The sequence below is a fragment of the Megascapheus bottae genome, chromosome 10 (assembly GCF_031878675.1).
Source record: "Megascapheus bottae isolate mThoBot1 chromosome 10, mThoBot2.hap1, whole genome shotgun sequence".
In the NCBI taxonomy this organism is placed as follows: Eukaryota; Metazoa; Chordata; class Mammalia; order Rodentia; family Geomyidae; genus Megascapheus; species Megascapheus bottae.
This window is the reverse complement of record NC_143518.1, coordinates 22,101,333-22,128,631: the sequence shown is the minus strand read 5'-3', so window position 1 is coordinate 22,128,631 and position 27,299 is coordinate 22,101,333. Positions and strand designations below refer to the sequence as shown.

General features: G+C 41.6%; 1 protein-coding gene across 3 annotated transcripts in view; it reads right to left on the bottom strand.

Moving 5' to 3' along the window:
- The window catches only part of Abl2 (ABL proto-oncogene 2, non-receptor tyrosine kinase), an 82,721-nt gene extending 59,077 nt beyond the window's left edge, over positions 1-23,644 (bottom strand). Inside the window, exon 1 of one of the 3 annotated variants that reach the window (XM_090340341.1) lies at positions 23,184-23,644. In XM_090340341.1, coding sequence (XP_090196467.1) covers positions 23,184-23,340 — 157 coding nt within the window. In that variant the 5' untranslated portion in view covers positions 23,341-23,644. The remainder of the gene's footprint in view (positions 1-23,183) is intronic. The other 2 variants (XM_090340342.1, XM_090340346.1) reach the window with 2 other exon arrangements.
- Between the last annotated feature and the right edge of the window lie 3,655 nt (positions 23,645-27,299).

The window sequence follows — 27,299 nt, the reverse complement described above, 5'->3', positions numbered from 1 at the left end:
TACCTGATTATAAATTCACACCTCTACAATCCCTCCCCCGCCCAACTGGGGCAAATCTCATTTGAACACTGAGGGTGGGAAAGGGAACAGGTTTCTACTCTGCTTTTATGCAATGTTGTCCCCTCCAGAGTTCTGAATTAGGACAGGTGTGGGCTTTGGAGGATGAGAGCTGCCACAGAATGGTGTGAGAAACCACTCATAGGAAATAAAAACTAAACTGTTAAAGCTGGGAGCCACTGTCACATAACTATAAACCTAGCAACTCAGAGATATAGACAGATGGAGATCTGAGGATCGCAGTTTGAAGGCCAGTCCAGGTCAAAAAGTCCATGTTACTATTTATCGACAATTAGCTACCAAAATAGTTGGAAATAAGAGCTCAAGTGGAAGACCTTTGAGCAAAAAGGCTAGGAGACAGCACCCACACTTTGAGACCAAACCTCAGGAATGGCACACACACAAAAAAAAAACCTGTCAAAACCTATTTATTTAGTGGGAGTTTTCTAGCCCAGGATGGCCTTGAATCTGGGATCTTCCTGTTTCATCCTGCTAAGGGCTGAGAAGGTACCTAGCTTATATAAACTATACTGCTGTATGTTTCTAATGCTATGTATTTCATACTCCATAAGGGCTTGGGCTCAGGGTCTGAGCACTGTCCTTGGACTTTCTCAAGGCTAGCACTCTACCACTTGAGTCTCAGCACCACTTCCAGCTTTTTTCTATGTATGTGGTACCGAGGAATCGAACCTGAGTCTTCGTGCATGCTAGGTAAGCACTCTACCACTAGGCCAAACTCCCGGCCCCTTCATAAGATATTTTTAAAAATACATATTATCTTAGAGAAATTAACAGACAAAAACTGAGTAACAGCCTTGTTGGCCTTTAAACACAAAAGCACAACTTAAAAAAAAATCAGGTATCTCATATTCTTAAAGTATGTTACCTTGTTATCTGATATATTGTATATATGCTTATTTGGTTATTTGAAATAGGATAGGAAGAGGGGAAAACAAGATGAGGGGAGGGGTAAGGAGAGGGAAATGGGGACCAAGACATGAGAAAGGGTATCAATGTTTGTGAAGTAATGTACCTTCTTTCTGGTGAATATAATGTAACCCTTCTATTAATTACAATAAAAAATACATGAAAAGAAAAAAATAGGAAGTAGCACTATGGCTCAAGGGATAGGGCTTTAGCCTTGAGCTGAAGAGCTCAGGGACAACACCCAAGCCCAGAATTCAAGCCCTATGACCGACAAAAAAATAGACCAGGCCCAGTGGCTCTCACCTCTAATCCTAGCTACTCAGGATGCTGAGATCTGAGGATCAAGGTTCAAACCAGCCTAGGCACAAAAGGACCTGAGACTTTTATCTCCAATTAACCTCTAAAAAACTGGAGATAGGGCTTGGCTCAAGGGTAGGGCGGTAGCATTGAGCTGAAGAACTCAGAGACAATGCCCAGGCCCAGGGTTAGGGTGGTAGCCTTGAGCTGAAGAGCTCAGGGAGAGTGCCCAGGCCAAGTTCAAGCCCCATGACCCACAAAAGAAAAAAAAAAAAAAATACACACACACACACACACACACTATTTTATACTATACTATTAAAATTAGTATAATTATCAGTTTTCTTTTGTTCTGCTTTGTTTGGTTGATTGTAGGACTTGAACTCTGGGCCTGGGTGTTGTCCCTGAGCTCTTTAGCACAAGGCTACCACCCTACCCCTTGAGCCACAGCACCACTTCCAGTTTTCTGATGGTTAATTGTAAAGTCTCAAAGATTTTTAGTGCCCATGGAGGCTATGAACCGAGATCCCCAGATCTCAGCCTCCTGAGTAGCTAGGATTACAAACTTCAATTTTTTAAGTGCTCAGAGAAGTCATTTGGAAGTAACACTACCAAGAAAGAAAGAAAAACAAAGCAAAGAAATCATACTAGAAATTCTAAAATTTAAAAATCAAAGCAAAATCTCTATAAAGACTGGTACTTCTCAAATTAATTTTCCAGAGTTTTCTTCCTAAGTACTGCAGTATCCCCTAGTGGACTGGTAAGGAACAATTATTTTCATCACAATAAATTTACTCATAATCCCAACTCAAAAGCACCTTTTAATCAGAATGAAGTATTCAGCTGGCTGTTAGTGGCTCATGCCTATAAACCTAGCTACTCAGAAGGTTGAGATCTGAAAACCACGGTCTGAAGGCCAAATACATGAAAGTCTTATCTCCAAATAAACTACTAAAAAAGCTACCAATGTAGCTGTGGCTCAAATGGTAGCGTGCTGAAGCACTGAGCAAAAGAAACAGGGACTGCTCCCAAGCCCTAGACCCTACACAGAGAGGGAAGGGGAAAAGGAGAGGAGAAAGGGGGTAGGGAAGAGAGAAAGAAGGGATTCAAAGTGTTAACCAGTTTTTATAAATTTCTTTTTTTCTTTTTTTTTTTTGCCAGTCCTGGGCTTGAGCTCAGGGCCTGAGCACTGTCCTTGGACTTTCTCAAGGCTAGAGCTCTACCACTTGAGCCTCAGCACCACTTCCAGCTTTTTTTTTCTATGTATGTGGTATGGAGGAATCGAACCCGGGTCTTCATGCATGCTAGGCAAGCACTTTAACCACTAGGCCAAACTCCCGGCCCCTTCTTTTTTTTTTTTTTTTAAATTTCATTTTTGCCAGTCCTGGGCCTGAGCTCAGGACCTTAGCATTATCCTTGGGCTTTCTCAAGACAAGCACTTTACCACTTGAGCCACAGCACCACTTCTGCGTTTTTTTGTTTTGTTTTGTTTTGTTTTTTAAGTCCATGTGGTACTGAGGAATCAAACCCAAGTCTTCGTGCAGGTTAGGCAAGCACTGCACCACTAGGCCAAACTCCCAGACTCATTATTTTTAATTTACGGTAGTTTCAACACAGCATAAGCCCATTTGTTTTTCCATAAGATGCTGTTTCCAATAAACTCTTCCAGGATTTTTTTTTTTTACATGAAAACGAATAGAAATGTAGTGAGGCACGGTGGCTCATGCCTGCAATCCTAGCTACTCAGGAGGCTGAGATGTGAGTACTAACATCTCACATTTAGTGTGGGGCTCAAAGCCAGCCCCAGCAGTAAAATCCTTGAGACTCTTATCTCCAATTAACCACCAGAAAACCGGAGTTGTGCTGTGGCTCAAAGGGTAGTGAAGTAGCCTTTAGCTGAAGAGCTCAAGGACAGTGCCCAGGCCCAGAGTTCAAGGCCCAGGACTGACAAAAAAAAAAAAAAAAAAAAAAAGAGGGGCCGGGAGTTTGGCCTAGTGGTTGAGTGCTTGCCTAGCATGCACAAAGACATGGGTTTGATTCCTTGGTACCACATATATGGAAAAAAGCCAGAAATGGTGCTGAGGCTCAAGTGGTGGAGCTCGAGCCTTGAGAAAGTCTAAGGACAGTGCTCAGGCCCTGAGCTCAAGCCCAGGACTGGCAAAAAAAAAAAAAAAAAATGTATTGTTTCACAGTAACACTAATTTGAAGCAAAATATTCAAAGAAATTATGGGCCGGAGTTTGGTCTAGTGGTAGAGTGCTTCTCTCGCATGCACGAAGACCAGGGTTCGATTCCTCGGTACCACATACATAGAAAAAAGCCGGGAGTGGTGCTGAGGCTCAAGCAAAAGAGCACTAGCCTTGAGAAAGTCCAAGGACTGTGCTCAGGCCCTGAGATCAAGCCCAGGACTGGCAAAAAAATAAAAAATAAGAAGTTAAACTACTTCATTGATCTGAATGACAACAATTCATATATATTCATGTATAAATATGTGTACATATACACATGTGTATATGCATATATATACATATATGTATATACATGTATATATGTATATGTTCATATATATATGAATTCACTGAGCATGGTGGCATATAGCTATAGTCCCATCAGTCCAGAAGCTTAAGAAGGATCACTTGAGCTCAGGTGGTCAAGACTGGCCTAGCAACAAAGCAAGATACTTTCCCATCCTAAAAAGACTATGTATTCATTGTTTATATATTTTTTCAACGTATAATTATGAACTAACGTAATGTGCACAACCAAATCACTAGGGGAAGCTTGCTTAACTAGCTTATATAATTGAATAGTAAAACTTTTAAAGGATTTTCCAAGGAATTTTGATACATGTTATTTATTAACTAGGCAAGGAGGAGGAAAAAATGTAAGAGAGGAGGAAATGGTGCTGTGACTTAGGGGTAGGGTGGTTGCCTTGAGCTGAAGAGCTCAGGGCCAGTGCCCAGGCCCAGAGTTCAAGCCAGAGAGAGAGGGAGAGAGAGAGGGAGAGAGAGAGAGAGAGGAGGGAGGGAGGGAGGGAGGGAGGGAGGGAGGGAGGGAGGGAGGGAGAGAGGGAGGGAGAGAAGGAGAGAAGGAGAGAGGGAAAGGGGAAAAGGAAAGGAAAGGAAAGGAAAGGAAAGGAAAGGAAAGGAAGGAGAGAGGAAGGGAGGGAGAGAAGGAAAGAAGGAAGGAAAGAAAGAGAGAGAGAGAGAGAGAGAGAAAGAGGGCCGGGAGTTTGGCCTAGTGGTAGAATGCTTGCCTAGCATGTACAAAAACCCAGGTTCAAGTCCTCGGTACCATATACATAGAAAAAAAGCCAGAAGTGGTGCTTTGGCTCAAGTGATAGAGCTCTGGCCTTGAGAAAGCCCAAAGATGGTGCTCAGGCCCTGAGTTCAAGGCCCAGGACTGGCAAAAAGAAAAAAGAAAAAATATTAAGTGTTGGGTAAGCTAGGCAAAAAGTAATTCAGAATTATTCTTACAACTTTTCCATGTTCTTCAGTTAATGTAACTTACAAAGAGGTATCAATTAGTTCATGACACCCACCAGAAAATTATAAAAAAAAAGTTTCATAAAGTTTCTATTACGTTTACTTTTAGTTTTATCCTATCCTACCTACTATCTTACTATAAAATAATATGTATGTGTTTAATGTTTACAGGTAGAAGTTCTATGCAAATATGGTAGATTCTACTTATATCTGATCCATTATTGTGTCATTGTATTCATAAATCTCACCTTCAGGTTTGATAATTCAAAATTACTGAGAAAATTCTACATGTAATTGTACACATGGCTATGATTTGTTACACCAAAAGAATACAAGACCAAACTAGCAAAGGGAAAAAAACAGTTTAGAGGAAAATAAATGAAGGAAAATAGGACAAGCTTCCAAACATCTCTTCCTACTAGAATTACAAAAGACTTGCTTAATTCTTCCAACAATGAGTTTGAAACTATGTAAACTGTCCTGTTCAAGATAACCTCTTCAGAAACTTACTAACTCAAGGACTATCTAAGGGAAGTGGTCATATAAACATCCTCTGTATCAAAATTTCAGACTCTCAAACCAAGCACCAATGTGGCTGATGCCTGAATCCTATCTATAAAGAAAGCTAAGAGTGGGAGAACAGTATTTGTAGGCCCTAGGCATACATGTAAGACCCTTTCATAACCAATAAGGTGTACTGGGGTGACCCTATTATCTGAGCTATAGAGGAGGATGAGATTGGTAGGATCAGGGTTCCAGGCCAGGCCCAGAAGAAAACTTGTCAAAACTTCATCTCAACTAGAAGGCTGAGATGGCCCTGGTGCCACACACTTGTCATTGTACTTATAACATGAAGCAAAAAAAATAGGATCATAATCCAGACATGCACATGAGTAGAAAGGAAGGTTCTATCTCCAAATAACAAGTGAAAAACAGAGCCAGAACTAACAAGCACAAGGCACAGAAACCATGCCTCAGTATCCCCCCAAAAATTATGCAGGGCACGGTGGCTCACACCTGTAATCCTAGCTACTACTCAGGAGGCTGAGATCTGAGGATACCTGTCCATGGGATTCTTAACTCCAACTAACCACCTGAAAACAGAAGTAGTGCTGTGACTCAAGGGGTAAGGCAGAAGCCTCAAGCTGAAGAACTCAGGGATAGTACCCAGGCCCAGAGTTCAAGCCTCACAACGTACGTGTGTGTGTGTGTGTGTGTGTGTGTGTGTGTGTGTGTGTGTGTGTGTGTGTGTGTGTGTGTGTGTGTGTGTGTGATATTATGAGACAGAGACAGAGTTCAAGCCTCACAACATATATGTGTGTGTGTGTATTATATATTATGAGACTCTGAGGAAGAAAGATATTCTGCATAAAGAACATAGTTAAAAATACTTTAGGCACAGTAAGTCGCCATTCATCACAGTTCTGAGAATAATACATAAACCTCCCCAAACCCAAGTCTGCAAATGCCATCCAAGGCCCAACCTTGCAAACAAGCCTTCCTAGAGATCTGAGTTTTGGGGCTGGGAGTTTGGCCTAGTGGTAGAGTGCTTGCCTTGCATGCACAAAGACCAGGTTTGATTCCTCAGTACCACATACAGAGAAAAAGCCGGAAATGTTGCTGTGGCTCAAGTGTAGCCTTCAGAAAGCCCAAGGAGTGCTTAGGCTCTGAGTTCAAGCCCTAGGACTGGCAAAAACAAAAAAGATATGAGTTTCAAGTCTGCCATTAGTACACGTTTTACCCATTTCAATTATTGCTTTAGATATAACTTTTTTAAATATGTAATATGTAGGTATTTATTTGGTTCTGAGATAACAGAAACATTTCAAACAAAACAGCAAAAAGGCTAGATATAACTTTTTGTTCTGGTTCTAACAATCTCTGTTCCGTCCAAAAGGTTTCTCATTTAACTGTGATTTTAATTTAAAATTTCTTTTACTGAAATTTGCAACTTTTGAGTAAGCAGCTATTTACCTTGACTTTAAAAACATTTTTAAGTTGGGTGCCAGTGGCTCAGCCTATAATCCTAGCTACTCAGGAAGTTGGGGTCTGAGGATCATAGTTTAAAGCCAGCCAGGGCACAAAAAGTCCCTGAGACTCTTACCTCCAATTAATCACCAGAAAACCAGAAGAGATACTGTGGCTCAAGTGGCAGAGCGCTAGCCTTGAGCTGAAGAGTTCAGGGATAGCACCCAGGCCCAGAGTTCAAGTCCCACAACCAACCTTCCTCCTTCAAAAATAACTAGGATTAAAAACTAAACTCATAAATTTTCATCAGCAACACAAATAATATGCATGAAAGAGTTCTGAGGGGCTAGGAGTTGGCCTAGTGGTAGAGTGCTTGCCTACCATGCACAAAGATTCAATTCCCCAGTAACACATACATAGAAAAAGCTAGAAGTGGTACTGTGGCTCAGGTGGTAGGGTGTTAGCCTTGAGAAAGCTCAAGGACAGTGCCCAAGCCCCTGAGTTCAAGACCCAGGACAAGCAAAAAAGAAGAGGAAGAAAAGGAAGAGGAGGAAGAGGTGTAATCACAGCGGATGTTACCTCAGAGCCTGGGGAAGCTAGTTCTGTCCAAAGGAGGCCAAGACAATCAAGAAGTGACCTCAATGCTGGGTGCCCGTGGTTTACACCTGTAATCCTAGCTACTCAGGATGCTGAGATCTGAGGATTGAGGTTCAAAGTTAGCCCAGGCACAACTAACTTCTGGAAAACAGGAAGTGGGGCTTGGCTCAAGGGTAGGATGGTGGCCTGGAGCTGAAGAGCTCAGGGATGGCACCCAGGCCAGTTCACGTCCCATGACCCCCCAGCTCCCCCCCTCGCACGCAAAAGTGATCTCAGGGGCCAGGGTTTGTCCTAGTGGTAGAGTGCTTGCCTAGCATGCACAAAGACCTGGATTCAATTCCTCAGTACCACATACATAGAAAAGCTGGAAGTGGTGCCATGGCTCAAATGGTAGAGCACTAGCCTTGAAAAAAGCCCAAGGACAGTGCTCAGGCCTTGAGCTCAAGCCACAGGACTGGCCAAAAAAATTAAAAAAAAAAAAAGTGACCTCAGCAGAATTTAAGGTATCTATATATATTCTAAATGTTAGGTCACTGTATAATGTATATCTACAAAAATCTCCCACTGGGCATGATGGCTCACACCTGTAATCCTAGCTATTTGGGAGGCTGAGATCTGAGGCTCTCAGTTCAAAGCTAACACTAAGTCCGTGAGACTCCAATCAATTTACCACCAGAAAATCTAGAAATGGTGCTGTAGCTCAAGGAGTAAGACGGTGGCCTCGAACTCAAGAGCTCAGGGACAATGCCTAGGCCAAGAGTTCAAGTCCTATGACCTACTAAAAAAAAAAAAAACACAAAAAAAAACTCTTTTTTTTTTTTTTTTTTGCCAGTCCTGGGCTTGGGCTCAGGGCTTGAGCACTGTCCTTGGACTTTCTCAAGGCTAGCACTTTACCACTTGAGCCCCAGCACCACTTCCGGCTTTTTGCTATGTATGTGGTACCAAGGAATTGAACCCGGGTCTTCATGCATGCTAGGCAAGCACTCTACCACTAGGCCAAACTCCGGGCCAACTCCCATCTTCTTTAGCTTGTTGGCTATGTCCTTTTCCATGCAGAAACATTTTAATTTGACGCAATCCTATTTATCAAAACTTTCTTGGACTTATGGTGTAACTAGGTTGTTATTCAGAAACTTCCTTCCTGTGCCAAGGAGTTTTCATTTTTCTCTCCTTCCTATAACAGTTTCAGGATTTCAGATCTTAAATTGAGGTCTTTGATTCATTTTGAACTGATCTTAGTGTTATGTGATGGATAAATATCCAGTTTGTTTTCTGCATGTGGTTATCCCATTTCCCCACTACCATTTGTTAATGAGGTTTAATCCCAACCTAAGTTGTTGGCTTAGTTATCATGTTAAATGACTTAGTTGTGTAGATTTCTTTCTGAGTCTTCAATTTTGTGCCACTGCTGTGCATGTCTGTACCATTTGTTAATGAGGTTTAATCCCAACCTAAGTTGTTGGCTTAGTTATCATGTTAAATGACTTAGTTGTGTAGATTTCTTTCTGAGTCTTCAATTTTGTGCCACGGCTGTGCATGTCTGTACCAAACTTTTCAACACTACAGCTCCATAGTAGTTTGAAGCTTTATACTGTAATACCTCCAGTACTACTTTTGTACTAAGGCATCCCTTTAGCTACTTAGGGCCTTTTATGGGTTTAAGTTTTTGTACTGTTTTCTCTACTCATTAAAAATATGATGTTGGTGCTGGGTGCAATGGCTCACACCTGTAATCCTAACTACTCAGGAGGCTGAGATCTGAAGATCAAGGTTCAAAGCCAGCCAGGGCACAAAAGGACCTGAGACACATCTCTAACCTGAGAAAACCAGAATAAGGGAAGTGGGGCTTGGCTCAAGAGTAGGGCGGCAGCCTTGAACTGAAGAGCTCAGGGACAGCACATAGGCCGAATTCAAGTCCTATGACCCACAATGGGTACAGCATTGTATTTATAGATCACTTTGGGTAGTATTGCCATTTTCATGATATTAACTCTGCCACCCTTGGAACATAAAAGGGTTTTTACTTCCTTTTACCATCTTGGATTTTGTTCTTCAAATATTTATAATCTTCACTGTAGAGGTCCTTCACATATTTGTTTTGTTGTTGTTGGTTTTGGGGGGGGGGGGGCAGGCCTGGGGCTTGAACTCAGGGCGAAGCACATGCTAGGCAAGCACACTACCACTAGGCCCAACTCACCCCTACCCCCCATGCCCACTTTTTTTCTCTTAACTATTGCAAATGGAGTTTCTTTCCTGATTTCAGTGTCAAAAGTAATTTTTGTGGATTTTCTACCTTACTGTTTTTACCAAAGCCTTTTTCCCCACCCAAGTCCTCAGGCTTTCTCAAGGTTAGAGCTCTACCACTTGGGCCATAGAAACACTTCTGGCTTTTTTTTAAATGTATGTGGTATCAAGGAATCGAACCCAAGTTTTCAAGTATGCTAGGCAAGCACTCTACCACTCAGCTATACTCCTGGCCCCTTTACCAAAATTTTTAATTAGTTCTACTAGCTTGGGGAAAGAGCCTATAAGATTTTTTTTTTTTTTTTTTTTGCCAGTCCTGGGCTTGAGTCCTTGGACTTTCTCAAGGCTAGAGCTCTACCACTTGAGCCTCAGTACCACTTCCGGCTTTTTTCTGTGTATGTGGTACTGAGGAATAGAACCTGGGTCTTCGTGCATGCTAGGCAAGCACTCTACCATTAGGCCAAACTCCCAGCCAGCCTATAAGATTTTTAAAACACAGATTCAAGTCATCAGCAAGTATGAAAAGTTTTGCCTCTTCTTTCCTTATTTGAATCCCCATTATGTTTTTCCAACATTGTATTAGAGTAGTAAAAGAGGAGTGAACAACATCCTTTGTTTAGTTCCTAATTTTAGGGGAAATTCTTGTAGTTTTTCTACCATGAAGTATGATGGTGGCTGTAGTAACAGCTTCTACATTGAGGAACATTCCATATAATCCTAGGATATCTAGAGCTTGTATCATAAAAAGATGCTGTTTATTGACAAGAGTTGTTTTTTTTTTCCTGTAACTACTAAGATTATCATGTGAGAGTCTTGTCCTTTCTTTTGTTGGTATGCTGTATTACATTTACCAAATTATATATGTTGAACCAACATTGCATCCTTGGTATGGATCCCATTTGATCATAGTCTATGATATTTTCGGCTAGTCATTTGGCCAAAGTGTTAATGAGAAGTTTTGCACCTATTTTCATCCAACAGATATGTCAATAATTACCTTCTTTTGATGGGTCCCTATCTGGTTTTGGGATGACCATAATACTGGCTTCATAGCATAAATTTGGTAGTGATCTCTTCTCTATTTCATTGGTGTTAGTTCTCCTTTGAAGAACTTAAGAGAATTCGGCTGTAAACCCATCAAGTCCTGGGATTTGCTTGGATGGAAGGTCTTTTATTTTCATTTCAAATTCATAGCTTATTATGGATCTATTTAATTGGGTAATATCTAGTCTCAATTTAGGGATCTTGAGGTTCTCTAGGAAAGGATCCCTTCTGCCAGATTCTCAATTTATTGGCATAAAGGTTTGCAAAGTATTCCCTTAAAATATCTGAATTTGGACCGGGAGTTTGGCCTAGTGGTTAAAGTGCTTGCCTCGCATGCATGAAGACCCAGGTTCGATTCCTCAGTACCACATACATAGAAAAAAAAGCCGGAAGTGGTGCTGAGGCTCAAGTGGTAGAGCTCTAGCCTTGAGAAAGTCCAAGGACAGTGCTCAGGCCCTGAGCTCAAGCCCAGGACTGGCAAAAAATAAAATAAAATAAAATATCTGAATTTACCTTTTTGTGTTATGATGCTCTTTTTCTCTTTCTCTTTGTTTTGTTTTTGCCAGTCCTGGGGCATCTCAAAGTTAGAGCTCTATCACTTGAGTCATAGTACCACTTCTAGCTTTTTCTTTAAAAAAAAAAAAAAATTATGTTCTTTTTATTGTAATTAATAGAAGGGTTACAGTTATATTCACTAGATAGGAGGTGCATTAGTTCACATATATTGATACCCCTTCTCATTTTTATCCCCATTTTCCTCCCCCACTTCTAACTTTTTCTACATATGTAATACCAAGGAATCAAACCCAGGTCCTCATGCAGGCTAGGCAAGCACTCTACCACTATGCAAAACTTCCTGCCCAGTGTTCTCTTTTTCATTACTACTTTTATTTGGGTGATTTCTCTTCTTAGATTTTTCTAAGAGCCTGTCAGTTTTGTCCATTTTTGGGGGGGGCGGGGGGGGGGGGTGAGGGTGGTTGTGGGGGCATGAACTCAGCCTGGGCACTGTCCCTGAGGAATTCAGCTCAAGGTTACTGACTTACCCCTTGAGCCACAAGAACCACTTCCAGTTTTCTGGTGGTTAATTGGAGATAAGAGTCTCATGTTCCTCAGTGGCAGCCTGGCTTTGAATGGGGCTGGCTTTGAACTGCGATCCTCAGATCTCAGCCTCTTGAGTAGCTAGGATTACAGGCGTGAGCTGTAATCCAGCTAATTTTGTTAATTTTTTGAAAGAACCAATATTTTGTTGATGTTTTATGTTTTTTCAGTTCTCTATGTCATCTATTTCTGATCCATTTTTTAAATTTGTTTTCTAGTTACAGAATTACGGTTTGGCTTGTTTCTGCTGTTTTTTAGGAGCTTTAGAGGATCATTAAGAGTGCTGATTTGAATTTCTCTAATTTCATGTAGTTACTCATAGCTATAAATTTTACTCTGAGTACTACCTTTGCCATCTCCCAAAGGAACTGGTATTCCATGTGTTCATTTATACTGAATTCTAGAAACATTTGAATTTCCCTTTCTATCTCTTCAATGACCACTGAGCAAAGTATGGTTCAGTTTCCATGAGAATGAGTATTTTCTGTAATGGCTTTTGTGTTGAACTTCACTTTTATTCCCTGTGATCATGGTTTGAAGCTAGTTGGGGCAAAAAAATTTCCTTGAAATTATCACCACAAAGCCGGGCTCATGCCTGTAATCCTAGCTACTCAAGAGGCTGAGATCTGAGAATCTTGGTCCAAAGCCAGCCTAGGCACTAAAGAACGTGAGACCTTTATCTCCAATTAACCACTAGAAAACTGGAATGTGGCGCTGTGGCTCAAGGGGTAGGGTGGTAGCCTTGAGCTGAAGAGCTCAGAGACAGAGCCTAGGCCCAGAGTCTAAGCCCCATGACAAAAATAAATAAATAAATTTCTTTTCAAGCTTAGTGAGTTATTGTACACCTACACACTAAGCTACTTGAGATATTGAGGAAATAAGATCTCTTGAATGAGCAGTTATGATCTGTATAAGTTAACAGAGTAATTCTATCTTTTGTTGTTGTTCCTTCTTATTGACTGGAGGGGTTGATCTAGGACTCTCAATCCCTCTGCTTCAGCCTTAAGACCCAGTGTTTTAAAACAGAGATGGGGAAACTGGAAGTATAGCTCAATATAACTGCTTACCAAACATATGTGAGGCTCTGTATTTAATTATAGCACTAAAAAAAATAATTTAGGGGCTGGGAGTTTGGCCTAGTGGTAGAGTGCTTGCCTAGCATGCACAAAGACCCGGGTTCAATTCCTCAGTACCACAAACATAGAAAAAAAGCCGGAAATGGTGCTGAGGCTCAAGTGGTAGAGCTCTAGCCTTGAGAAAGTCCAAGGACAGTGCTCAGGCACTGAGTTCAAGCCCAGGACTGGAAAATAATAATAATTTAAAATTTTTTTAAAAATGGGAGAGGAGTGATATTTGGGTATGACCTCAGAGACTCATGTATAAAAGGCAATCACTCTGTCACTTGAGTTTGTCATTGGAGCTACACTCCAAATTCTTTTTGCTTTAATTTTTTTTCACATAGATTTCCAAATTTTTGCCCAGGATGACCATACTGTGTCCCTCCTATCTATCTATAACTCCCACGTAGCTTATATCTAGAGATAGAATCCCACTACATTTTGACCTGAGCATCCCTAAAACTGATGAACTCTGCCTCCTAGTAGCTTGGATTACAAGCATAACCCACCATACTTAGTCTCAAAAAAAAATTTTTTTATGCACTATCTACCAAGTCCAAAAATATGTTATTACTAACCCATAATAATGTATTTTAGTCTAATTAGCTAGAGCAACTGCTTATAAAGTTAATATCCCAAACAAGAAGAGGCAGAAATATTTTTTAGATTACGAGAAAAAACTAGCATTTCGTATAGCAAAACAATAAAAAAAAAAGGCAAGCCAGACGCAGTGGCTCATGCCTGTAATCCTAGCTCCTCAGGAAGCTGAGATCTGAGGATCAAGGTTCAAAGCCAGCCAAGGCACAAAAGGACTTGAGATTCTTATCTCCAATTAACCTCTAGAAAACAGGAAGTGGGCCTTGGCTCAAGGGTAAGGGTGGTAGCATTGAGCTAAAGAGCTCAGAGACAATGCCCAGGCTAAGTTCAAGCCCCATGACCCACAGAAGGAGACGAAGAGGAAGAAGAGGAAGAAGCAGCAGCAGCACTAACTCCATACTGAGTACTCCAGGGAAAAGTATTTTGTTAAGTGCAGTAGGTATCTAACAAGTAGTTTACAAATACGGGTGCTGAATTACAGGAATGTTAAATAACTTTCCCAGGGTCACTCACATAGTTAACAAAATGCTACAGGCAGTTTAATTCATTTATTTTTCCCTTTTTGCCTTCCTTGGGCTTGAACTCAGGGACGAGACACACACTCCTTGGAACTTCTCAAGGCTAGCACTCTACCACTTGAGCCAAGCACCTACATGCATGTTAGGCAGGCACTCTATCACTAGGCCACGCTTCTGGACCCAGTTTAATTCTATAGCCTTACCATCAGGCTCAAAAACCACAAGTGGTTCTGTGGCTTGAGTGGTAGAGCTCTAGCCTTGAGTACCACAACCAAAAAGAGAAAAAGTAGGGTGCATGTACGAAGACCGGGTTTGATTCCTCAGTACCACATATACAGAAAAAGTCAGAAGTAGTGCTGTGACTCAAGTGGTAGGGTTCTTGCCTTGAGAAAACCCAAGAACAGTGCTCAGACCCTGAGCTCAAGTCCAGGACTGGCCAAAAAAAGGAAGGGAGGGAGGGAAGAAGGGAGGGAAGGAGGGAGGGGGGGAGGGAGGGAGAGAGAGAGGGAGGGAGGGAGGGAGGGAGGCAGGCAGGCAGGCAGGCAGGCAGGCAGGCAGAAAGGACGAATACATGATTTCAAAGCCTGCAGGTTCTAAATATTTTCATACTTAAGATAACAAATTCGTAAACCCATGTAAATCTTACACAAAATTACATACTATTATCATCATGGTTAGAAATGGTTGCAGCAATGTTATAATTGAAAGCATGCAACTGGAAAACCAAAAAGCCTCAAGAATTTTAAGTGTAAAATATATTTTTTACATGAAGGTCAGAAAAGTTATTCTACTGATCTCCTACATACATTTCTGGCAATACTAATTATCTAAAATATTTTCCTGGCAACACTATCTAAATTTCTTAACAATTAGTTCTGATTAAAGTATATGAAGTCTTATCTCAAAATGAACAAACTACTTATTAACTCTTAATAAAATCAACTTCATATGTCATATTTGGTTACTTTATATTATCATGAATTATCTTTTTAAAGATAGTGTAACATCCATGTAGGCTATCACCTCCTAGGAACAGCAGAGAACTCAGTCAAACTCTCAAATCACGCCTGCCTACTAGCCATAATTAAGTGCAATAATTAAACCTTGCAACAAAGCTGAAAAGCACATGCTCATTATGTATTATCATAGAATACTACCAAAAAGAAAAAAAAAAGATGCCAACAAATGGTAACTGGAGCCACGCACAGGTTATCAAATAAGAAGGCTTGAAGACCTGAGTTCAAAATCCTGTACCAGGCTAGGAATGTGGCCCAGTGACAGAGCGCTTGCCTTGCATACATGAAGCCCGGTTTCAATTTCTCAGTATCACAAAAAAAAAAAAAAAAAAAAAAAAAAACCACAACTGGAAGTGGCACTGTGGCTCAAGTGGCAGAGTACTAGTTTTATATTCTTGATATGATCAAATGACAGTATAATTAGCTGGGATATAAGAATTTAACTTTAAAGTTAAACATAAGACCAAATGTAATGTAAAAAGAATCCAGAATTCTTATAACTATGCACAGAATATATCTCTTACATGCCTCCAAGGCTTACATTTGCCAAACCAATGCTCAGAGTTGTAACCCAATGTTTTCAACTACTAATATAGAACACTGACAATTAATTGTCACCAGCTCACCAACATGAGGAATATATTTGTCAAATAAAACTTTCCCTTAAGTGCAAGAGCACAAACTAAACAGTAATCACTTACTTTCTTGTAGATACCAACCACCAGAAATGACATTAAAGAGGGCTCGGGAGTTTGGCCTCGTGGCAGAGTGCTTGCTTAGCACGCACAAAGACCTAGATTGATTCCTCAGTACCACTTACATAGAAAAAAGTCAGAAGTCAGCTACGCCAGTGGCTTACACTTGTAATCCTAGCTACTCAGGAGGCTGAGATCTGAGGATCAAGGGTCAAAGTCAGGACAGTGCTCAGGCCCTGAGTTCAAGCCCCAAGACTGGCAAAAAAATAAAAATAAATGAATTTTTAAAAAAAGAAATGACATTAAGATATACAAATTAAGCCAGGCGTGGTAGCTCACACCTGTAATCCTAGTTACTCAGGAGGCTGAGATCTGAGGATCATAGTTCAAAGGCAGCCTGGGCAATACCAAGCCCAGAGATTGTTATCTCCAATTAATCACTAGAAAGTGGAAAGTGGGGCAACAGCTTAAGGGTAGGTCAGTAGCCTTGAGCTGAAGAGCTCAGGGACAGGGCCCAGGCTAGAGTTCAAGCCCCATGATCCCCCTCCACTAAAAAAAGATACACAAATTAATACAGACAAATACCTACAATTTCTCATCACCCATTAAAATATTAGAGAGTTCTCTAAAAAGATTTGTTACATACATATATGTATGTTGATAACTACATTTACTACATATACTTTTATGGAAAGCTAAGGGACAAAGCTTGTATTCATGATAAAATACAGATGATCTCTACACATAACCTACCACATCTCCTCTCAGCCAAATGACTTATATTAAGTTTCCCAGTAAAGTGAACAAGATAGACTAATAACAGCTTTAAAATTTTTATAGAATAATCATCAAAAAACTAGGGTTTTTTTTCCAGTCCTGAGACTTGAACTCAAGGCCTGAGCACCATCTTTGGGCTTTCTCAGAGCTAGTGTTCTACCACTTGAGCCACAGCATCACTTCTGGCTTTGTGTATGTGTATGTGGTGCCAAAGAATCGAACCTGGGGCTTGGTGCGTGCTAGGCAGGCACTCTACCACTAGGCCATGCTCCCAGCTAATTATTTAAGTTTTAAGAAAATGAAAACAGTGGCAAAAAGCTACTATGACAGCCAGGCACAGTGGCTCATGCCTGTAATTCTAGCTACTCAGGAAGCTGAGATCTGAGGATGGCAGTTCAAAGCCACTAGATATAGTAAGTACAATAAGGCAACATGACCCAACATCAACAAAGAAACATCACCAGTCTGAGCCACACACACAAACATCTGCAAGATAGTAGTTCAAAGCCAACCCAGGCCAAAAAATGCTTAAAATTACATCTCCAAAATTATTGGTGCAAAACTACAGACTGGACTCAACTGGTAAAACACCAGCTGACCAAGCATGCCAACTGGGGGTGGAGAGGAATGATACAAGCAAAAGGGAAGAAGAGCCTACTGTATACTAACAGTAAACAATTAGGAAATTTAGTGCAGAAAATTATACTTACAGTAACTACAAGGATTACAAGGTAAAGTAAGTACACCAAGTAAGTGAAAAAAACAATCACTAAGGTAAGGAAAGTATTTTACTGAAATTTACCTAGACTAATAAAGGGTCATGATGTTGTTAGTGATAATACAGTAAGCTGAATATTGGTGGCTCACTCATATAATCCTAGCAACTCCTCCATTACACTCACTAAAGTACTTTGGCAGGGCAAACCAGTCACATATTAACAAAGAAAAAAAATATCATTTTGATTAAAGAAAAAAAATCACTAATAAACTATGAATACTATTTAAAACCTACATGTAAACTCAAGAACCTGTCAGACCTAAATAGCATATATGCAATTATATACTAAAAACCTCAATATTACTAACTGAAAACAATGGATTTACAATACTTCTAGAATCAATATTAATGAGATGTCCAAGAACAAACACTCAAATCTAATTTACTCATCTTTTAATTCAGAATCTGTCTCATATTTCTAAACACTGATAACTAAGGGTAATTTTGCCCTCCCTTTTTCTTCAAGGAATTTAGAAATCTTGGGAGGGGTGGGAAGGAATAAATAAAGTTATACCTGAGCAGGCAAAAGTGAATTCTACTGGCATCTAGTACATAAAGACCACTCAGAGTGCTAGTCCTGGGCAAAACTGCTAAAGAATATCAGCCCTGACTTTAAGCTCAATACTGTCATACAGACATATACACACTCAAATACATAAATATACAATAGGATGATTTGACTAATATAAAATTTCCCCTAAACTCATTTATTTTTAATGATGTCTTTATAAATACCTACACACCTCCTACCTCCTTAAACATGCTGCTAAACATCCTCCTATATACAGGTTCCCACATCAACAACTATACAATCTGAAATGTCAATAATGAATGCCTAGGCTAAGACACCTTAGTCTGCTATTTTATTTATTATTTTTTGGCCAGTCCTGGGGCTTGAACTCAGGGCCTGAGCACTGTCCTTGGGCTTTCTCAAGACTAGAGCTCCACCACTTGAGCCACAGCACTTCTGGCTTTTCTATGTATGTGGTACTAAGGAATCGAACCTGGGTCTTCATGCATGCTAGGCAAGTATTTATAAAAACAGATTGGGCTAACTGTAATACTAGCTACTCAGGAGGCTGAGGTCTAAGGATCACTATTCAACAGCCAGCCCAGGCACTAAAAAGTCTGTGAAACTCTTAATCCAATTAATCACCAGAAAAACAGAAATGGTGCTGTGGCTCAAGGGGTAGGGCAATAGCCTTGAGCTGAAGAGCTCAGGGACAACACCCAGGCCCAGAGTTCAAGTCCCAAGACCGAGAACAACAACAACAACAACAAAGACTGGGCTGGGAATTAGTGGTAGAGTGGTTGCCTAGTATGCATGAAGCACTGGGTTCAATTCCTCAGTACCACATAAACATAAAATGCAGGAATAGCTTTGTGGCTCAAGTAACAGAGTGCTAGCCTTGAGCAAAAGAAGCTCAAGGACAGGGCCCAGGCCTTGAGTTCAAGCCCCAGGACTGGCAAAACAAAACTTAAATTACGTTTCCTGTGTCATTTATTACTGTACTCATTATCAGAACCCAGGACAATAGGTATTCAAAGAGAAAAAAAGTAGTCCGGCATGGTTGCTCATGCCTGTAATCCTAGCTACTCAGGAGGCTGAGATCTGAGGATCTCGGTTCAAAGCCAGTCTGGGCACTAAAGATCGTGAGACTCATATCTCCAGTTAATCACTGGAAATTGGGAAGTGGGGGGATAGGTCGGTAGCCATGAGCTGAAGAGCTCAGGGACAGGGCCCAGACCCAAAGTTCAAGCCCCATGACACACCAAAAAAAAAAAAAAAAAAAAAAAAAAGTTTGATCCAATCCTTTCATTTTTCTTCCCAAAACTTCCCAGTGACAATTAAAAAATTATAACAGTATACGGTATTGTTAATTTAAAGATAAAGAAACACAAAGACAAGAATAGCCAGACATGAATGTCCATAATTCTACCATGTGGGAGTCTAATGCAAGAGGGTTTCCACTTTGAGCCAACCTAGACTACATAAGGAGGAAAGTCTAATGAAAAGAGATGTAAGGGAGAAAAGACAGCAAGCAACTCAAAAATGGACCAAAGTCTGGATCAGAACTTGATTCTTCCAACAATTTTTGCTCTGAATGTATTTTTCCAACTTATAAGGTTAGGCTACTTCATTACTACCACCTACCTATGCCATCACCAAACTGCATCTATTCCCATTCTACCTGCTCAAATTGTTTCTCCTATCAAGCTTTTTCTTTTTCTGTTCCACAAATCCAAATCTTGTCCATTCGCCAAAATCTCTTCCTATTCTACTCTTAATAACTTCCTTCTGGTATATAAAATCTTATGTCCTGAATTAAATACTAGACTCTGGAGATAGTCATTGTTAATGCACAAACCAAGTTTAATGCATACTAACATTTCACATAAAGTAAAGCTATTTAGATGATTTCTTCCCTAAAAAACGATTAATCCATTCTTTCCTGGTTTTTGTTTTGTTTTTGCCAGTCCTGGGGCTTGAACACAGGGCCTGAGCACTGTCCTCGGGCTTTCCTCAAGGCTAGAGCTCTACCACTTGAGCCACTGGACCACTTCTGGCTTTTCTATGTATTTAGTACTGAGGAATTAAACTTGGGTCTTTGTGGCAAGCACTCTACCACTAGGCCAAACTCCCGGCCCAATTCTTTCCTATTTTAAAAAGTGATTTCAACAAAAATGAATTCAAATCTCATGTGCAGAAAACAGTCATATACCTGGAAGACATTCCCAAACACATTTCTAACAGCAGAAATGGAATGCTAAGGGGGTGTGGGGGGGGGGGAGGGAAAGGGGTACCAAGGCATGTGAAAGGGTAACAATGTACGTGAATTAATGCACCTTCTATCTGGCAAATATCATGTAACCTTTTTACTAATTATAATAAAAAATAAAAAAAAAAAAAAAGAAATGGATGCTAAGATGGCTCAAATCACCCATACCTTCTCCATTAAGAAACAATTACCAGGGGCCAGGAGTTTGGCCTAGTGGTTAAAGTGCTTGCCTAGCATGCATGAAGACCCGGGTTCGATTCCTCAGCACCACATACATAGAAAAAAAAAAAAAAGCCAGAAGTGGTGCTGAGGCTCAAGTGGTAGAGCTCTAGCCTTGAGAAAGTCCAAGGACAGTGCTCAGGCCCTGAGTTCAAGCCCAGGACTGGCAAAAAAAAAAAAGAAAAGAAAAGAAACAATTACCAACCTGATATAGGTGTCTCACATCCGTAATCTTATCGAAAGCTACTTAGGAAGCAGACTGCAGAATCACTGCTGTTTGAGGATATCCTAGGCCAAAAGTTCAGGAGATCCCATCTCAATCAACAGCTAGAATCAGGGCTCAGCTGTCATCCCAGTTACGTAGGCAACTGAGATTGGGAAGATAGTAGATCCCTAACACCTGTGCAAAGAAAAAGCTTTCAATGCCTCATTTCAAAAGAAAACAAAAAAAGGAAAAATGGGGCATAGGTGTCATCTCACCTATGTTGAGAAGCTCTGGCCAGCCCTGACGAAAAGGTAAGGCAAATATATCAAAAATTACGGGGCCGGGAGTTTGGCCTAGTGGTAAAGTGCTTTCCTAGCATGCATGAAGACCCAGGTTCGATTCCTCCGTACATAGGAAAAAAAAAAATGCCAGAAGTGGTGCTGAGATTCAAGTGGTAGAGCTCTAGCCTTGAGAAAGTCCAAGGACAGTGTGCAGGCCCTGAGCTCAAGCCCAGAACTAGCAAAAAGAAAAAGAAAGGAGCCAGGAGTTTGGGCTAGTGTTAAAATGCTTGCCTAGCATGCACGAAGACCCGGTACCACATACATAGCAAAAAGCTGGAAGTGGTGCTGTGGCTCAAGTGGTAAAGCTCTAGCCTTGAGAAAAGTCCAAGGACAGTGCCCAGGCCATGAGCTCAAGCCTCACAACTGGCAAAAAAAAAAAAAAATGTATATGTATATATATATATACATATATATATATCAAAAATTACTAGAGCGGCTCATGCTCAAGGATCACTATTTGAAGGCAGACAGTACAGGAAAAGGTTTCCAATTAAACACCACAAAGACAGAGTGCAGCCTGAGTTCAAACTCCAGGACCCATACACCCATACACCCATACACACACACACACACACACACACACACACACACACACACACACACACACACACACACACACACACACACACACACACACACACACACACACACACACACACACCACCCCCCCCCCCCCCTAGAGCAAAAGGGTTGGTGGCATGCCTCAAGCAGTAGCATGCCTGCCTACCTACCAGGCATAAAACACTGAATTCAAATACTAGGGACAGCAAACAAAAAAAATTTGGGGAGGGATTATTTTACTCACAAGTCCAAGCACAGAACTCGCCTCACAGTCACAAATCCTTGGGTTCATTTCACCTGGATCTACCATTATGTCCTCCAAAATTTCATCTCTTTTGCTTTCTCTCCTTAACTGAATCGCATAGTATAGAAAACCCTCCAGCTTTTATACCTGATTTTTTTCTATACCAATCTTCAGTAAAATTAAAAGTCCAACATTTCTCATCCAATTTCAGTCTTTTTTTTAGATACCAAAACTTGAACTCAGGACCTTACACATGTTAGACTTGTTTACTTCCTCTACCAATGAATCCAGGCCTGTAATCTTTTTGCTGCTGGTTATTTTAGAGATGGAGTATAGATGAATTTTCTGCAGAGCTGGCTTTGAACTGAGATCCTTCATATCTCAATTTCCTGAATGTACAAGCTTGAACCACCAGCATTTATCTCTTCAGTATTTTCTATGGAAGACACATACCATCTCTAGTACTCAAATCTTAAGATACTGATCCCATGAAGTTTTCCTTTCTCCCTTTCTCCTTTTCATTCTTTGAGATATGGCTCTAAAAAAAAACAAAAAACAAAAATGCTGTAGCAAAGCAAAAACAGGGTACTCTTATTGTATTTTTTTATTATTTTGAGTTTATTTTTGGTGAGGTAAGGTGGGTGCTGGAGATTTAACTTTCTAGTGCTTTCACAGTAAACATGTACTGTTTAGAGTAATTCTCCAGTCTTCATATTGTTGATATTTACAAATTACATAGTACCACAGTATAACACGTATGTAATAAATATGAAAAATTCAGCATGTATTCTGATAAGTGTATGACATTCAGAGTTCAGAAACAACTCTAAAAATGAGTCCAAACTATATAGCTAGCTATATATCCAAGGATGTACGCATGTGTATGTAAGCTTACACATCCCCCCCACCACAAACACACAAAAGTGATACAAAGGAAAAACTCCTCTCCATATCCACACTAACGTCCTATCTATACCAACCAACGTATAATCCCTGACAACCACCCGAGAATCCTATGTCCTAGTCCAAATAGAGGCAAAGCCCTCTATTTCTAGTTGAGGGGCAAATAATCCAAAACGATGAGATTCTCCCCTTACCTTGCCAACAGAAAGCTACTAAGGACATTCTGCCACCGCACGGCATAGCCAGACTGACACATGTGCCACACTCTCCCCAGACTCGGTTTCCGATTTTCCTATTTCTTTTCCCTAACAACCAGTTAATGCTGCTCCCACCTCGTGGATCGGGCCCCAAGCTTCCCTTCATCTTTCTCCCTCGGAGGAGGAGATCATCCATGGTCTCACAGACGCGCAGAGTCGCGTCCCGACGCAGAGGCCAGCCTTCCCCTCACCCCCGCCCCTCATCCTCCCCACGTCAAGAAGACCACCGCTCTCCCCTCCGCCCCCAGCGCTGCCAGCCCAGCCGGAGCCCGGAGCCGGGCGGGGGAGGGGTGGCACTCCGCCTCCCATGACTGGCCCAGATGGCAGCAGATTCCGCCCCCACGCTCCGACAACCCTCGGCCCCCCGAGGCCGCCCGTGCGCCCCGGGCTTCGAACCCCGCCCCAACTCCACCCCCGGTATCCCTCGCGCCGTCCGGCTGGCTCCAGGACACACTTACCGTGCTGGGTGAAGATATTGAAGCCGGTCTCCGCGGTACGCCCCGCCGGGTCCCGCCGGCGGCCCGAGGGCCTAGCCGCACTGCTGCCGCGGATCCCACGCGCCTGAGGCTGGAGGAGCCCGGGAGCCTCCCCGACGCGGCCCACCTGCTGCCCCATCCTGGCGCTCGCGTTCCGCCGCGCCACCGCCGACCCCCGGTCACATTCCTCCTGGGCTCCGGCCTCAGGCTCCGTGCCCGGCTTCGGCCTTTCCTTCCCAGCCCAAACCCCTAGGACAGGGTTTCTGGCGACTCAGCACCTGGAATCCTCACAGCAACCACCGCGCTACCTCTCGGCGATTCACACACTTCGCTTTTCCTTTCGCCTCCGGCGACTCCGCACCCTCAAAGCCGCCGCCACTGCCTCCACCGCCGCCGCCATCTTTAAACCGCCGAGCAACGAGATACCGCGGGGCAGAGCGCCCCTGCTCCCCGCCCGCCTAGTCACCTCCGCGACGCGGAGGGCGTGGTCTGTCGTGGCCACGCCTCCCTCGGGCCCTCCCACCCCAGGACGCACACCCGCCCGGTTATTGCCCCAAGCCCACCTAATTTGCATAACGACGGCCTCTCTCAGTCTTAGGGCCCGGGGTGGCTCTTGGCACCGTCAGGGCCGCGCACACACATGATCTCCCCATGATGGATGAGTACGCCTCATTCCTCTACGTCCGGCTCCACATGATTCCCGCTTTGGGCTCCAGCGTTTCCGGTCCCACCTCCAGCTGTCAAAAGATGTGGGCTGAGATGAGGGCCCACCACGTGCTCCGCTCCCAGCAAACACAACTGAAGCTCAGGAAGCCTAGCGATTCGTGGCCATCTAATTGAGGATCCCAAAAATGCGAAGGAGAGTCCTTTCCTAAACGTCCCTATCCGTCGTAGCCCAAGTCATATATTACATGGTACAAAATTCATGAGAGTAAAATTCTGTATTTTTGTTGTTGTCGTTTTATTTTATTTTTTACTTTTTACTGTATTTTATTGTCGGGATCATGTACAGAGGGGTCACAGTGACATTCTTCAGGTAATGAGTGCATTACTTCTCGAACCTTGATACCCCTTCTCATGTTTTCATCACCCTTTCCCTCTCCCCACGCCCTTGTTGTTTTGGGTGCTGATCTTGGGTCTTGAACTCAAGGCCAGAGCACCGTCTTCGAGATTTTTTTTTTTTGCTCAAGGCTCCTGTTCTACCACTTGAGCCACAGCACCACTTTTGGCTTGTTCTGAGTAATTTTTACTGATGGTCCTAGGGACTTTCCTGCCCAAGGCGGCTTCAAACCATCATCTTCCAATCTCAGTCTCCTGAGTAGCTGGGATTACAGGTGTGAGCCACTAGCACCCAGCTCATTTTTAATTTTTGTAAATTGAGTTTTTGTGTGTTTGATCTCAGGGTCTTGAACTTGGGATGGGTTGAAACAAATCCCTCCCAGGTCCATTTGTGCTTTTAGTTCTGCATCTCATGGTTGTTGCTCCGACAGTGATCCTACCACTTAGGTGCTCTGCCAAGCTAGAGTTACAGGAGTTACAGGCTAGTACCACCTTAAGTGCTTGTTAGTGAGATGGCGGGGAGGGAGGAGTTTGCTAACAAACTTTTCACTGGGATTGTTCTGTTCCAATCTACACCTCTCCCAGTAGCTACCATTTCAGGTGTGAGCTATTGTGCTTAACTGTGAATTGCAGTCACCTGGGTTATGTGTGCTCCATACTCCCATTTGTAGTCCCATTTCTCATCTTATGTTAGCTTTAATCAGTTCTTTGCCATTGTACTACTTGCTTGTTTTTGCCCTTATAATGATTCATAATAAAAACCAGTCTTTGCAAAGGCATATTGTATGTATTATGCAATTGATAAAGCCTTCCTTTGCTGACTAAAGGAGAAAATGTTTTTCTTTGGTCCTCTTAGTCACTACCAAGTAATGTTTAGTTTAATACAATCTAAAAAAAATCAAGCCCAATACATGAGAAAGGGTATCAATCTTTATAAATGTAATGCACCTTCTATCTGGTGAATATAACGTAACCTTTCTATTAATTACAATAAAAATATATGAAAAAATCAAGCAAAGGAGAGGAATTTGGTGGTTCATGCCTATAAGTCTATCTACTCAGGAGTCTAGAATCTGAAAGTAGCACTGGAGCCAGCCCAGACAGAGAAATCCAAGGGTCTAATCTCCAGGTAACTATCTAAAATGAGAAATTGAAGGTAACAGTCAAGTGTCAGAGCATCAGCTGTGAGTAGGAGAGGGGAAAAAAGGCTAAACTGGTGTTCCAGTTTCTGAGTTCAAGCCCTACAACCAGCACAGGAAAACAAAACAAAATTTAGAAACAGAGGGACAAATGGTGAACTAATGCAGCAGTGGTATTCACTTGACACTAAGGTGAAAATGAACTATACAAGTTGTAGGAAGGAACAGGAGGGAAAAACTGTGAGAAAGTAAGGAAAGGAATGACAATATCAATAAATCAATGTCCTCTTTTCCTGACATATAATTGTAACTCCTCTGTACATTACCTTTATAATAACAATTTTCAAATGTTGAAAAAAATAAATATTTGGGGAAGAAGTATTGTCAGGGTACAACAAGGGATTCATGATTCAAGGACATATTGAGCTACACAGTAAGACTCTGCCTCCCTCTAAATGTTTTGTCTTTGCTGTCCCACTAGATGAAGCAGTCTCAATCTTAGCTAGAAAGGAGGCTGAGGAGGGGCATTGTTTAAGTCCTAGAATATGAGACTAGCCAAGGCAACAGAACAACATGCTGTCTAAACTTTTTAAACAAACAAAGAAAAAAACTTTTAACATTTTTGAAGTGTTTAACATTAATTTAAAAACTATTCAGAAGAAGCCAGGCACAGTGGTTCATGCCTGTAATCCTAGTTACTCAGTAGGTTGAGATCTGAGGATCAAGGTTCAAAGCTATCTGGGGCACTAAAGTCCATGAGACTCTTTTTTTTTTTTTTTTTTTTTTGCCAGTCCTGGGCTTGAGCTCAGGGCCTGAGCACTGTCCTTGGACTTTCTCAAGGCTAGAGCTCTACCACTTGAGCCTCAGCACCACTCCCGGCTTTTTTCTATGTATGTGGTACCGAGGAATCGAACTCAGGTCTTCATGCATGCTAGGCAAGCACTTTAACCACTAGGCCAAACTCCCGGCCCCTCCATGAGACTCTTATCTCCAATTAACCACTAGAAAAGTGGAGGTGGTGCTGTGACTCAAGGGGTAGAGCTGAAGAGCTCGAGGATGGCGCCCAGGCCCAGAGGTCAAGCCCCATGACCCACAAAAACAACAGCAAAAAAATTCAGCAGTTAGATTATTCAGGTTAGTTTTAATGCAGATCATAAAGATGACCATAAAACCAAAAATTATTTTGAAATTTTTATTATTTGTGAGAATTTAAGCTTTGTGATAATGATTCTGTTTCTCACTGAAGTCATGCCTGATATAATAACATAAATATAGTATAGTGCACTCGGTAGGGGTGTTAACTCAAAAGTTATATGCTTAGATTCAAAACTTCACTCTGTCACGGCCTAATGGGATATCAGCAATGTTATTATTAGAGAGGCTGAGGGTTACATAACAAGATGCTGTTTCCAAAAAACAATACTTACCTTTATCCATTTATACTACTAAGATAAACAACTGAAATTTGTTGTGCCTCACTTCATTCTCTCTAAAGTAATGACAATATATAGTACCTACACTGTAACACTATTATGAGAATTAAATGTATAAAATACTTAAAACAGTATTTGGTATATATGTATTTGTATGTAAGTATTTAGGAACAATGACAACAACAACAAAACCCACTCCTGAGTTCAAGTCCCATTACCAATAAAAACAACAAAAAAAAATGTTTTCAAAGTGTAAAAATGTTCATCAGTGTAATTTCAAGCAATATATATTTTGATCTTGAAAAAATAATTATTTGCTCTTGGGAGACCCCTCCACAATGCATGCTGCACGTTACTCCACTACCTGCAGCTTAAAATACTTTTGTTAAGGGTTAACATCTGATTTTTATAAAAATCCTGCTATTAAGCATGTTTTTGTAAAGAAAGGGCTTGAGTCAATGTAACTG